The sequence below is a fragment of the Molossus molossus genome, unplaced genomic scaffold (genome assembly GCF_014108415.1).
Source record: "Molossus molossus isolate mMolMol1 unplaced genomic scaffold, mMolMol1.p scaffold_m16_p_11, whole genome shotgun sequence".
NCBI classification, from domain to species: domain Eukaryota; kingdom Metazoa; phylum Chordata; class Mammalia; order Chiroptera; family Molossidae; genus Molossus; species Molossus molossus.
The window spans coordinates 60,725,399-60,740,064 of record NW_023425346.1 but is presented as its reverse complement, the minus strand read 5'-3'; the positions used below and the strand labels follow the sequence as shown (position 1 = coordinate 60,740,064).

General features: G+C 41.1%; 1 protein-coding gene across 6 annotated transcripts in view; it reads left to right on the top strand.

The window, feature by feature from the left end:
- MYO1B (myosin IB) overlaps positions 1–14,666 on the top strand; it is a 139,629-nt gene that overhangs the window by 106,795 nt on the left and 18,168 nt on the right. For 2 of the 6 annotated variants that reach the window (XM_036254714.1, XM_036254713.1), the window contains 7 exons: positions 3,155–3,355; positions 5,021–5,114; positions 6,026–6,175; positions 10,116–10,184; positions 11,799–11,885; positions 12,159–12,245; positions 13,942–14,028. In XM_036254714.1, the coding sequence (XP_036110607.1) occupies positions 3,155–3,355; positions 5,021–5,114; positions 6,026–6,175; positions 10,116–10,184; positions 11,799–11,885; positions 12,159–12,245; positions 13,942–14,028 (775 nt within the window). The remainder of the gene's footprint in view (positions 1–3,154; positions 3,356–5,020; positions 5,115–6,025; positions 6,176–10,115; positions 10,185–11,798; positions 11,886–12,158; positions 12,246–13,941; positions 14,029–14,666) is intronic. The other 4 variants (XM_036254716.1, XM_036254715.1, XM_036254718.1 and 1 more) reach the window with 2 other exon arrangements.

The window sequence follows — 14,666 nt, the reverse complement described above, 5'->3', positions numbered from 1 at the left end:
TTTGTCCCCGGCCCTAGTTGGTCGTGCGGGTGGCAGCCACTCGATGTGTCCCTTCACGTCGATGTTTCTCTCTCTCTCTCCCTTCCTCTCTCTCCCTCCCACTCTATCTGTACAAAAAATGGAAAAGTATCCTCGGGTGAGGATAAAAAATAAATAAATAAAAAATAGTTCAGGTGCTCCTTTCTCCCCCAAAATGAGGAATTTTAAAAAGTAGGGGAAAATGTGGTGGAGGATAGGAATAGGAATGAAATTGGGTTGTTGGCACATGGGGGTTCTCTTAACCTTCTGTATTTTTTTTGAAGTTATTTACATATATTAAATTTGCCCTGGCCGGTTTGGCTCAGCGGTTAGAGCATCAGCCTGCGGACCAATGAGTCGCAGGTTCGATTCTGGTCACGGGCACGTACCTCAGTTGCGGTTCTTTCCCGGCCCTGGCTGGGGTCATGCGGGAGGCAGCCACTCAGTATGTCCCTTTCACATCGATGTTTCTCTCTCTCTCTCCCTCCTACTTTATCTGAACAAAACAAACAAAAAATGGAAAAAATATATATACTAAATTTTTTTTAGTAAGATAAACAAAATGAAATTTTTTTGGTAAAGATTTTACATAAAACATTTGTTGAATTTATTTCAGATTTTTTAATATTAACTTAGAGCATTGAAGCAAGCGGGGCTTTAGTGTAGCTCGGGGGTTGGAAATACGTGCCTGTTTCTTTTCTGTGAGACGTACAGGCCTGGAGGAAGTTATGATTTCTAAAACTGTCCGAACTTTTTTTTTTAAATTGCATTTATTTTACTTATTTATTTATTAGGTGTATTGGGTGACATTGGTTAATAGGATCTTACGGGTTCCAAGTGTACACTTCTATGTTACAGGGTCTATATATTGCACTGTGTGCCCACCACCCAAAGCCACATCCTCTTCCGTCGCCATATATTGATTTTTTTCAAAGCAATAGAAGTAACTCTTGAAAAGCATCTGGTCTTTTTTTCTGCTTCTAGGGCATCTTAGATCTCAAATTCAATAAAGACCAACGAGGAGTAGAGTTTGCTGGGTGTGTATTTGGTGAACTAGATAATAGAAGGTGTGTGTCAAATGGGTCAGATTTCATACAGCTCGTGCACACCCACACATACCTTCTATAGTTGTCTTTGAAAGTTGAGTTATGAGGAAACTAGAGTGAAAAACATTTTTGTGTTTTGCTTGTTTACTTAATATTATCTTAGTAACATGTAAACAGGCAAAATCCCCTGGTTTGATTGCAATCAAGTTAGAGAACATACTACTTCAGTCCTAGTTTCAAAAAAAGATAACCAGGAGAGTTGTTGTGATCATTTTCTTTTCTGATTTTCTCAATGAAGTAGATGTCATTTTTTTACATTAAAAAAAAAATTCTATTCTATTTAAATATAATTTACATGAAGTGACATGTCCTAAGTTAATGGCTAAATTATTTTTTCACCATTGTATCCACTTTGGTAACCACCACCTAGGTCAAGGCAGAATATTTTGTCACCCCAGAAAGTTTCTTCATTCCCCTTCCCTCTTAGTGGTTTTAATGTATCCCTAAAAAATCTTAATAAATTTCAGGGTTGTGAATATATTATATTTTTTTCTAGTCCTGATAGTTTCAGATTTCATATCGAGGTCTATATTTTACCATATAGATATCCTGTTGCTCTGGCACCTTTTATTGAAAAGAAAAAAAAATATTTTTTTATTCATTTGCCTTGAGGACTGAATGTATGTATAGGAGTCTAGGTTCAAACTACCTAGTCTGTTCCATTGATCTGTTTGTCCTTAAGACAAAGAGTGGAAATTATTTTTATAAACGTAAAAGGAAAAGCATAAAAAACACCAAAGCTAGCCTGGCCATTCTGGCTCAGCAGTTAGAGCATCAGCCCTCGGACCAAGGAATCGTGGCTTTGATTCCCACTCAAGGGCACGTATCTCTGTTGCAGGTTCGATTCTCCAGTCCCAGGGTAGGGTCGTGTGGGAGGCAGCCAACTGATGTATCTGTCTCACATCAATGTCTCTCCCTCTTTCTCTCCTTCTCTCTTTCCACCTCCTCCCTCCCTCTCACTCTATCTAAAAAAAATCAATAAAAAAAATCCTTAAGTGAAGATTAAAAAAAAAACAAACCACCAAAGCCAAACCAGGCAAGATTTAATGTGTGTGAAGTTTATTTGATATAACTGTAAAGTGTTTATCAATGTATTAATTAGAATACAGAGATTACTGCAACAAGATAAAAAAATAATAACAAGATAAACATTTATTTCTTACATAACTTAAGTGTAAGGACTCCAGGGCTTGTAGAGCAGCTCCTGTTAGTGGCCGTGCACCTTCCATGGTGTTTTCCTCACCTACATGGTCCAAGATGGCTCTTCACCATGTCTACATGCTCAGCCAGCATGTAGCAGAGGAGCAAGGGGAGAACAAATCCTTCCTATTAAGGGCACACCCAGAAGTGGCATACATTACTTCCACTCCAATCCTAGTGGCCAGAATTTTGGTCACATGGTCACATGGCCACACCTACTTACAAAGGAGGCTGGGAAATGTAGTCTTTCCTTGGGCAGCAAGGTGCCTTGTTAGAAAAGAAGGAAATACAGGCATATAGACATGCCGTGTTTTTTAATCTTTTCATTGAGGTGTATACATAATAAAATTTGGTAAGCGCATGAATTTTAATTGTACAGCTTCTTGAATGTTTACATGTGTATAATCCATTCAGACCAAGATGTAAAACATTTTCATTATCCCAGAAGGTTCCTGTTTATCTCCACTCTTACCCCTCCCCAGAGGTAACAGCAGTACTGATTTCTAACCATAGATTAGTTTTGCTTGAACTTCATATAAATGGAATCATAAAATGTGTATTCTTATGTCAGACCTCTTGCACTCAACGAAAGGTCAGTGATACTCATCATTTATTGAACGTATAAGGGTTTATGTTTTTATTGCTGTGTGTGTAGTGTCTGAATTTTTAGGAACATCATGTGAAATAATTTCAAAAGAAATGACTAGGTTTCCCAAGAATAATAAGTAATTATCTCACCATGAAATAATTACATATGCTACTTTGTAAAACACAGACAGATAATATCCGTAGGGACAGAGTTTTAAACCTCAAATCTTTGTTATCTTTAGGTGTATCAAACCAAACGATAAAAAGGCGGCACACATCTTCAATGAGGCTCTGGTCTGTCATCAGATCAGATACCTAGGCCTTCTGGAGAACGTCCGAGTGAGGAGGGCAGGCTATGCCTTCAGGCAGGCCTACGAACCTTGCCTAGAAAGATACAAAATGCTCTGTAAACAAACATGGCCTCATTGGAAAGGACCAGCAAGGTAAGCAATTCATTGGTCATATTTAATAATGAAGTTTTAAAGCATACAAATAACATGTTTTTTTCATATGCTCTTAGGTAAAACAAATTGGATGTGAACTCTGTTTTATACCCTCTTCCATCAGGATATCATTTTGTGCTAATCCTTAATTAATTATGGAAGTCTCAGTTTTGTTTAGGGTCAAAATGGGGCTGATCAAATCCACATTTGAAACTTGTATGTCACTAGAGTTCTAAAAACATGCTGAGGTGAGTTAGGAACGATTTGTAATGGGTACGTTTTTGTAGAATCATAGCAGGGCACAGTTAGGAGGCATGTTGGATCCCTGCTGTCAGCTTTTTGCTTTGCTTTTTCTCTGAGCCCCCCTGCCCCATGCCCCAGAAAATTAACCCCAGAAAGAGTCAGTGAGTGGGGTGAGGGTCCCACTTTTTACCCAGGTCTGCACCAATTGAAAAGTAGATAATAGGAGCCAATAGTCCAAAGTGTCTGTGTTATTGCTTGTAAAGCAGGGTTGGAGAATATGGTAGAACCTGGGCCACGTGGCTTTCAGCTCACCTGCCCTCAATTGCACTCGCCCATCTAGTCCCAGACAGAGCGCCGGAGCATCGCAGGCCCACTCCCTGGAGCAGCCCCTGGAGCTCTCCACATGCAGACACGTGTGTGCTGGGGGTGGGTCACTGCCAAAGAGAAATCAGGCCTTGCCTCTCTAGCCACCTGTCTTCTGCTTTTACCAGTCAGTGAAGTTGCCCCTTTTCTGTGGCTGTAGAAACTCCTGACTGCAACAGGAAAGCCAACATGCCCTGTTTTATGGGCTTAGGCAGGTACTTGGGGATTGTCATTTCGCTGCACTGGTGTTACCTTTCCCTTTTCACTGGACCTGGCCTTTTATAAGAACACTAACAGTATTAGACACTCACCCTGTATTTCAAGAAGATAAACTCCAGACATATGGTATGGTCTCCAGTTTATACTTTAATACCCAAATAATGTGGGACCTTGGCACTATTCAGTTCTCGTGACTAATTTCCAGTATATTATGGTCATTGTGTACCATAGTACATAGTACAGGTATTTGCTCCCTGCCTGGCACTTGATCCACAGATTGGTAGGTGAAGTTTAGTTTTAAAGGCTGATGTTGAAACCAGGGTCCAGGATAGAGAGGTCAGAGTCAAGTCCAGGTCTTGCTCCCGCCATGTAAGTCCCATTGCACCCCATCAGTGTGGCTCTTAGCATTCTCTCTCAGGCTTTGTCTACACACTGGTAGGCAGAAGCAATGTTTAAAATGTTTTTAAGAATTAACTGAGTGAGTTCAGAATAGATCTGAGTTTCTTACACACCCTCCTGGCCCTGGTTGGTACCTTGTTATGGGTATATTTGATACAAGTATTGCCTCTGCTAATGAAATCAAGGCATTGGCTTTAACACCACATTTTTTTTAGAACATGTAGTTCTGAACCCAAATTTACTTTTTTAGCATTTACTGGATTTGGTTTAATTTGTGGAGTTCAGTGTTAATTATTTGATAGGTGGATACTTACTGAAAGAGCAATTATACCTGGAAATGAAACGTTTTTGTGTGCCATTGAGAATCTCATGTCATGATTTAAGATAAAATGAACTATTTTTGTAACTCAGAAAACTCATTGTTTTTATTGATTTTTATAGGGCTGGTGTGGAGGTTCTGTTTAATGAATTGGAGATCCCTGTGGAAGAATATTCTTTTGGTAGATCAAAGATATTCATCCGAAACCCAAGAACAGTATGTAATCAAAACCTTTACATTCTGAACTTATGTTATAGTCATATAGGCAAGTTCTTAAAGGATGTTTAACTCTTGAGAACATTGCCGGAGATACTACCAAAAATGCCACATTCTTGTATTTATTTGCAAATGTCCGAGAGGATGGAAAGTAAGGGATCATGGAAGAACGTGTATTCTTGTGAAACGCCAGTCTTTGATCGAATAGTTGTAAAAGAAAGAAATTATAGCCCTGGCCGGTTTGGCTCAGTGGTTAAAGCGTCAGCCTGTGGTCCAGAGAAAGAAAGTATAAACTGTTAATACAACAAAACCTTACTAATTCATAGGAATTGGAGGTAAATTCTGTCTGTATTTGTGATATCTGAATTATACAATAATTTAAGGAAAGATAATCCTATTGTTTAGGGGTACATGAGGGTACTCAAATTTTTTTCTAATTAAAAAGAACACTTAAAATTCTACTTATTAGAACTCTAAGGGATTCTTTTTATAAATGAATAGATTAGAATGAAGTATAATTAGTCTAGCAGTTGATTGATAATATGGAAATTTAGAGACTTTGGAAAGTGTTTAAATTGTTTAAGAGAAATTTTGCTAGCTCCTTTCTTTCATTAATAATTGCATCCTCATAGATAGTGTGAAGATAAACCTGAGTTCAGCCCTTCTGATTCATCATAACTGATGACTCACCAGAATCTAAATTGTGAATTTTGCATGAATTCATCAAAATAATTTGTGTAGGGGGTTATATATATAATACGGATATATTATGTATAACTAAGACAGTTACTTATTTTTTTTCTCAATGTGGTTGACTCCACCATCATGATGTCTTACCTCCTGAGAGCATTTCTTGTATGCCGTGAGTGTTTGCTGGATGTTTGATAAACTCATCTCTCATTTCTGATTAGTTATTCAAATTAGAAGACCTGAGGAAGCAGAGGCTTGAGGACCTGGCCACTCTCATTCAGAAGATTTACCGGGGTTGGAAATGCCGCACACACTTTCTGCTGATGAGAAAGAGCCAGATCGTGATTGCTGCCTGGTACAGGAGATACGCCGTAAGTCCCCCGACACTTGTAATCTGTAATAATGATGCTCACCTGCAAATATTTGTTATGTACTTACAGTGGATGGCAGTTTCACATACCTAATTCTCTCAACAACCTGATGAAATGAGCGCTTTCATGGTCCCTTTTTAAAGATGAGAAAACTAAGGCTTGAGCTGTTAAGTGACTTGCTCGCGGTCACACAGCTGCCGAGGGGCAGAGATGGGGTTCGAATGCAGCACCTCTTCAGAGCTCAAGTTCAGTATATCACACTGCCTCCCGCTGATGGAGAGACAGTGGGAGGTCTACACCTGGAATCTGGTCATCAGACCAACAGAGACAATGTCCTTCAACCCTTTGACAATGGAAGAGTCAGTTTTTCAAAATCAGTTGTCCTCCATGTATTGTAGCAGCACTTCCAATGGCTTTAATTCCAGAAAACTAATGCCACGTTTTAGTAGAATTTGGGGTTTGGCTAGAGGGTTGGATTTCCTTTAGTCCTCAGATGTTTGGCCCTATTAACTGTGGGAAAAGATTTAGTAATAAGGGATGTCTACTGGGAGGAGGAGGGGGGAATCAGTGGGGGAAAAAGGAGAAACATCTGTAACATAAATAAATAAATTTAAAAAAAAAAAGGATGTGTAGTTAATTGAGATGGAATTTCCTTTCTCATTTGATTGTACTGTTTGGTAGGCGGCACACCATAGGCCTGAGGGCATCCTGCGGGTTTGTCTCTAGGCTAGCTTGAACTTGGGCTGTGTGCTCACAAAATGAATTCTAGTGATGAGAACACTGCTTCCGAATGCTTTTTCACTAGAGAAGAAGTTGGAAAATGAATTAAATTTGTGGTCAAATCTCCTTTAGGGTTATTCTTCTTCTTTTTCAGCTATAGAGATGTTTTGGTGTAAGTCATTGTATAATCAGGACATAAGTTATGCTGACTTATGCTCCTGTAAATACATTTTTAGTGTATTATTTCCCAGTTTTAGAAATTAATGAGATTCCTAAATGATTAAGCTAAAGAAAAATGGCCTGAGCTTTTAACAGAGTATCTTTAAAATTGCTTCCTCCAGTTAAAAGAGTATAACCAGCAAGTGTTAAAGTATGAACCTATCCAGCCACATTAATGATATCATTCATATACATTCTGCAAAGGCACAGAGGCCTGTTGTCACGTGCCTGGCTGCCTATGTCTGTGGTACTCGCTCTTCTGCAGATTCGTAATCCTCTATTTTCTGTTTACCTGAGAAAGGGAAGGCCAATAAACAACCAGACCTCAGGGAACTCTTATCATTTCTTATTTTGAGATTATTAAGAACATCCAATTTGGAAGTGTACTGAATTCATCTATCTTGAATTCTACAAACATGTTGAAACACTTATTTTGCAGGCTCTGGGCATAGCAAGGTGAACAAGGCAACCTAATTTCTGACCTCCCAGAGTTTATATTTGGTGAGGGACAACATACATTTAAGCAAATATATAATTAGAACAATTACAAATTGTGGTGTATGTGAAGAAGGAAAAGGAAAATTGAGATAAAGAATAATGGGGATCCAGGTTATAACTTCAGATAGGATGGTCAAGGACAGCCTTCTGAAAGGGCCATTTCATCAGAAGGATGAGAAGAAACAGCCAAAGCAAAGAACCAAGAATAGCAAGTGCTGTTTGCATCCTCGCGCCTAATATAGAGCTTTTGTATCTCCAGATGAAAAAAAAGTAGCCATATGTATCGTTAATTCATAATAGTGAGAGTTGCAAGCAATATTAATTTGTAGAATGAAAAATAATAGCTCAGCCCTGGCCGGTTTGGCTCAGCAGTTAGAGCGTAGGCCTGCGGTCCAGAGAGACCCAAGTTCAGTTCCCGCTAAAGGCATGTACCTCAGTTGCAGTTTGTCCCCAGCCCTGGTTGAGTCGTGTAGGTGGCAACCACTCGATGTGTCCCTTTCACGTCGATGTTTCTCTCTTTCTCTCTCCCTCCCACTCTGTCTGAACAAAATATGGAAAAATGCCCTCAGGTGAGGATAAAAATAATAATAATAATAGCTCAGTTTTAGAGAAAGTATTGATGTTGCTCTAATGTTATATTTGTTTTAGAATTTGAATTAAATACCTCAACCAGTTAACTAACATATTATCTAAGCCAGTGATTAAACTCAATATTTTCCCTCAACGCAAAGATTTTCTAAATGCCTGTTTTCAGTTACTGATTCTTTTAAAAATCCATCTTTTGTGATATTTCATGGTTCCTTGAGATGTATTTTAAAGTGAGATAAAGTTATTTTCAAGCCATTTAGGAATTAAAAGAGAAAACATGAGTTACCACATGTTTGTGAGAAGTGATGGTGTGATACTGCAGGTGTCATTTGTTCCCACAGCCATGGACAATCTCTACCATACTTGGCAGGAATGGTAGAGATTTCCCAGCCTCTCATTTGACAGATGAGGAAACCGAGGCCCAGAGAAGGTAGTGACTTGTTCGAGGTCCCAGGATCCTCATTTATTCTGCTTGTATGTAGATAACAGCCCCCCCCCCGCCCCCCATTTCCTCTGATCTCTCAAAGTGTAGCTTAGAGTCTTGGAAGGCATCGTATCCCCCTCAGAGAAAGGGAGCTGAGCGAGCTGGCATTTACACAGTGGAAGTCAAGCATGACTTCAGTCCTTTGACAATCTTTGAGGATCCGTGGTCATGCCCTCACGAATGTCGTTCCAATGAAGATTCCACACTAAGGACAGTGAGAACTCACTTTTCCTTATGGTGTTCCAGCAGCTTCCACTCTGAGGCATCAGCCCTAGAAGTAAGAAAGGCCTTTGGGCATTGAGCTTGTTGAGTCAGCTGGGCCTGGAGCCTTCTGCTTGGAGCCTCACTGGGTCTTCAACCTTCCCCTCCGGGAGGTAGCCTCTGCGGCATCTGAACCTGGCTCGCTTCTCTCCCAGGGCACTGTACACCCACTGCGAGTCCTTGAGTCAGATTCACGTTATAAACTCATGGTGCTATTAAAGGACTTTATACAGAGTAGGAACTCAATAAATAAAGTTGAGTCAATTGGTAGACATTTACTTCAATTTGTTGGCTGGTTTCCCAGCTTGAGGCAGAGTAAAAGCAGAAAATCTAAAAGGAACCAGGGATGCCAGAGGCTGATGTAGTCATGGTGAGACGTGGCACCAAGAAGAGAGAACACAGTCACAGGTGCAGAAACTCTGTCTTCATTCGATGTGCGGTGACCGAGTGTCTGCCGTGTGCCTGACCTGTGTCGCATAACAGCATAACACAAAGAAGAGATGTTAATTATGGTGGGTCCTGGGCCGTTCAGAAATTATTTCATTATATTTAGCATCCTTGAAGCATACTTTGGATGAACTGTACACTCATACCTCAGAGATATTTTGGGTTTGGTCCCAAAGTACTGCAATGAAGCTAATTTACAATAAAGTGGGTTGGTTTCCCAGTGCATATAAAGTTATGTTTATGCTATACTGTAGTTGATTAAGTATGCATTGGCATTATGTCTAAAAAGAACCATTGTACACACCTTAATTAAAAAATACTTCATTACTAAAAAATGCCGACCATCATCTGAGCCTTCAGTGAGTCGTAATGTTTTTGCTGGTGGAAGGTCTTGCCTTGATGTTGATGAAAAGGCATTATCTGCAGAAGTGCAATAAAGCAAAGTGCAATAAAACGAGATGTGAATGGAATGATTTTGAATTGTTTGGTATTTTGGTTTCTTTACATATTGGTTCCCGGGAGGAATATGGGTGATCAAGAGGTAATTGCACTAAGTGGGCAAAATACTCTTTCCCAGATGTAATACAAAAAATAACACAGTAAGTAATAATACAAGAATAAACTGTTTCTCGAATTCACAACTGTAAGCCTACTTTTGCCCATGCCTGTATGTGTTACAGACATGTCAATAGAGTTGCTAATATCTTCCCTTTCATCCGACAGCAACAAAAGAGGTATCAACAGATAAAGAGTTCTGCTTTGGTCATTCAGTCTTACATCCGGGGTTGGAAGGTGAGTTTAAAAGAAGTTTGCCTTGTTTATTTGGGGTTTTCAGGTTCTTCACAAAGGATGATGTCTTTTGGTTCTCTCTGCAGGGGAGAGTTCCTTGTCTCCTGCCTGCTCTGTAAACATTCGGGGGTAAAGAATAAATATTGTGGGCCAAACTGGAACCCCTGTGACCATGTCTTGGTTGCTTCCTTCTAACCTTCTTGGCTTTCTTTTCACGAGCTTTGTTCTCTGAGCAGGAAGTCCTTGTAATAATTCCGTACATGAGTTCCCTGTTGCTGAGGGAAGCTGTAGCTCAGAAAGCTGTCTCACAATGGGGCCTCCACACCTGTGGGTCCTGCCGGACCTCATCTCTCCCAGCCCAGCGCCATCTCTGACTTCCTGGTATTCATCTTTCAAGCTATTCCATGATGGTCGAAAGAGTCTGAGCTCCGGCCATTCTAGTGGTTTGAGGGTCACAGTGGGTGGCGGTCCTTTCTACCAAGACTTGGTCTGGAGGGTCAGCAAACTACAGGCCAGTTTTAGCCTACCTTTGTTTTCACACAGTCTGAAAGCGAAGAATGCTTTTTATATTTCTAAAGCATAGTTAAAAAAAAAAAAAAAAGACTACTTCAAGACATGTAAAAATTAGGAAATATACAAATTTCATATAAATATATGCATGTACAAAATACAGAGTTCATAACATAAACTTTTATTACTACACAACCACACTCATTTATTTTACGTGTCGTCTGTGGCTGCCTCAGTGACAGAGTTGATTAGTTTTGACAGAGAACATGTGACCTGCAAAGCCAACAGTTCTTACCGATACGCCTTCTACTGAAAAAGTTGACTAACCTCGGCTCTAGGTCAAAGATAATCAAGGGCCAGTCTGACCACTGTCCTGCCGGGAGGTTTGGTGGAGTGGGCTGAATCCGGAGCAGCTACTTCAAGGCAGTTCTCAAGCCTGGAACCCCTGCAGAGCACAGAGGCCTGGGCCAGGAGTTTAATGGCATCAGTTGACCTTTGCCTAGGCCCACGGGCAGCCCAAGGCCTTGGTGGTCATTCCACAGCAAAAGCCTGGGTGCCAGTCTTAGCCTGCAGAGGAAGTGAGGCTGCTGCCGGAGATGCGCCTTTGACCTAATCACCGAGTCCTGGGTCCAGTCTCCAGTCCACTGGCTTCCGAGGCAGGTCCGAGAGTCCACCTCCACGCCGCACCCATTGGCCTGGCCTCCACGAATCAGTTTTCAGCAGTTACTGGAGAGAAGCAGCTGATGTTGGACCTGTGAGAATTTTATTTTAGCCAATTTTTAAACATCTTGAATTAAAAATATAGCTCCAGTTATATCCTCAAACCACAGTGATAAAAGAGATTAAATCGATTTGGGTGAATTATTGGAGATCCTCCAACCTCATTCTGAGAACTGCTCCTTCGGTCTGATGTGCACCAGCTTATATTGCTGTGGTCCAGTTATTTTCCTGTCACCTACCGGGGCATGCGGGCTTCTGTCCCTGTCTGAGTGGGGGCTACTGTCATGATTGATGGTGTTTTCACTTACCAGGTCTTTTTTTTTCAAGTCCCAATGGATTCCACTCTTTGGTTAACTTTGTATTTTTCTGGGTGATTCTGTACCTTAGGCCCGAAAAATCCTGCGGGAACTCAAGCATCAAAAGCGCTGTGAGGAAGCAGCCACCACCATTGCTGCGTATTGGCACGGGACCCAGGTAGGCCAGAGACCCCCCAGGAAGGCAGGGGGTCGGGGGCCATGTGTAGGATGAGGGACCCTCTCTTGGAGGCAGAACATGTTTCACTGGCTTAAGCTACTGAGCACTCATTTGCCTCTTGCTCTTTCTGACATTTTGGTGTGGGGTGGTGGCACACGCTTTCGTGTTTACTGTTTGATGGTGACCGGTGTCTTTCTTCTTTCTCCATTGAAAATCAGCAGTAACCTTTCCTGCCATAAACTTTTCTGTAACTCCTTTTCAAATGCATCACAGGCACGAAGGGAACTGAGCCGGCTGAAGGAGGAGGCTAGGAATAAACATGCTATTGCAGTTATTTGGGCTTACTGGCTTGGATCGAAGGTACTTGACATGCGCATCTCGTCACTCCGTCCTGGAATCGGCAATGATCAATCCGTAGTGCTAGCATATCAGGGGATGGATATCTACAGTTAACAGTGGCTCACGCTGGTGCATGCCCTAACAGCTGGATTTAATAAACCCGGAGATAATAGTGTCATTAGTGCACGGTAGGAAGCTTCAGCATGGATAGGTGGACAAAAAAGACTAATTGCTTACTAAAGAGGTACTAGTATAGTTGCTGTTTTATTAACACTCTCAGATAGCTTGCATGTTTAGTTTTTCATTTTTTTTCCCCTTTTCCCCCTGCCCTGACATACACCAGCCATTCTCTAGAGGTATTCCTGTGGGGGGCAAGGGGCATGTTGAGAATTTTCAGATCTGGGCCTCAGTCGGTCTACTGCCGCAATGTATTGACAACAGAAACTTCTTTAACGCATGCCGTAGACAATATTAATCCATGAATGAAACTATTTTTTAGGCTCACTGTGGCAGCTATTGATTAGTATAAGCAAAATATTGTATGTGAAAAGAATTGTGATTTAACACCAAGCTATGTTCATGCAAAAGGAGCTCTAATTGCGCTGAAGAATCCCAGGAATTTCAGCATCAGCTGTTTGATTTCCAAAACAAAGGCCTCCTGAAATGCTCTCACTACTCCCCAGGCAGAGTCGTGGGCTCTGTGAACATTGCACATACCCCGAGGGACCAAGAGTTTTAGATGTTTTTGTTACATAGAAAATCAAAGGTCATCCCTGCTAAAAATGTGTGTCCCAGTTAGAAAGGCCTATCAACATAGTCCTGTGTGTTTAAATATTCCTTGTCAGTAGTATAAGCCCATCTTGTGAGAAAAATAAGAAGAGATAACATTTATCTGCATAAAGATCTTAATTTGCCAAAACCTCACCAAAGTTGTTTGTGTTTCCCTTGAAAACTGGTGAAGAACTATCCCTTTAGCAAACGAGGACAATGTCCTAGCAGAGGCTGGAGGGACACATAGATGGTTAGCCCTGGGATTTCTCCACCGTGTGAGCTCATTTCCCAGTCTGTGCTACAGTGTCATGTAAAGTCAATGCCTCATTATTCCTGTCTTAAGATAACATGCCTCAGATCAGTGTTTTCCTAAGACTGATTTTTAAATGTATGAGTTACTTTTTATCTTCCTTCAGTGTATTTCCCTGTTTGGGGCCTTTGCTAATATTGAATTGTGATACATGCTACTTCCAATTCTCTAACTGGAAAGAATTTTGAGTTTAGTGGTCCTTTATTCCTTCCAGTTTTAAAATGGTTGTTCCCAAGTGATGTCTTTTTATATATCTGAATTCCTCCTTAGTCCCCTGTGCTGGCAGCAAAGGGAAGTCTCCTGGAATTATTAGGAGCCACTCATGGTTCCAAGGCTTTGATGAGGGAGGGGGAACAGGGGGAAAAAGCAAAGAATGGAAGTTAGGGGGCAGAGGGGTGCACACCTGAGGTGCCACGCTGACTGGCCTCCTCTGGGACAGCCTCCACGCACTACATACAAGGGACTGCACCAGCCTGAGCCTGATTCTTTGGGTTTAAATGATTGTGCAATGCTCCTCTGTCATTCTGAAATCCTTATTCATAAATTGGCTCTTCTGTGTGGTGGGGGTGTCTTTTTCTGGTCATTGTGCTGTCTGCATTGGGCTGTCTCTTTTATTTACCGTCTAAAACATTCTAGGCTCGAAGGGAATTGAAACGCTTGAAGGAGGAGGCTAGGCGCAAGCATGCAGTTGCTGTCATTTGGGCTTACTGGCTTGGACTGAAGGTACTTCCTCAACCCCTTCTTTCTGTCCAGGGTGAACTCAAGAAAGCCTAGCACCTACTAACACTGAGAAAACGATTGATTATGCTTGCTGATGGTCTGCACAGTCTTTGACAATGTCATCTTGCCTGATTTTGTTTCTTTTTTAAAACAAACCTGTACACTAATATTTTCTGATTTTATTGTGGTGTATTTCTTTGAATAATAGGTGTAAAGTAATAGCAGTGTAGCCTATTTTATTCAAGACACTTTGTTATTCAAGTTCTGTTTCATGTTGTCTTTAGGAGGATGAAGTGTTTTCGTAATTCATGAGACAGAATTTCAGTGGTTGAGCTCAAAGCTGACCTACCTTCCACAGTGACCCGCCAGGGGAGGTCAGGCTTTTTTCCCTTCATCCACCTGTTCTGCTCTAATGATGGCTCCTGGAACAGAGCTGTCTTTAAAGGGACCATCATCCTAATTGAAACCAAAGAATTTTGCTTCAATGTACAGATTTTGACAAATAAGACCAGCAGTGGATCGATCATTAGGGTAAAGAGAACCTTACATTCAAATGGCTTCTAATGTATTTCAAAGTGGTGCTTACTCCTTTAGGTAAGGACGCACATAAGTTAAGTATGACGGAGCTCCAGAAAGCCTTT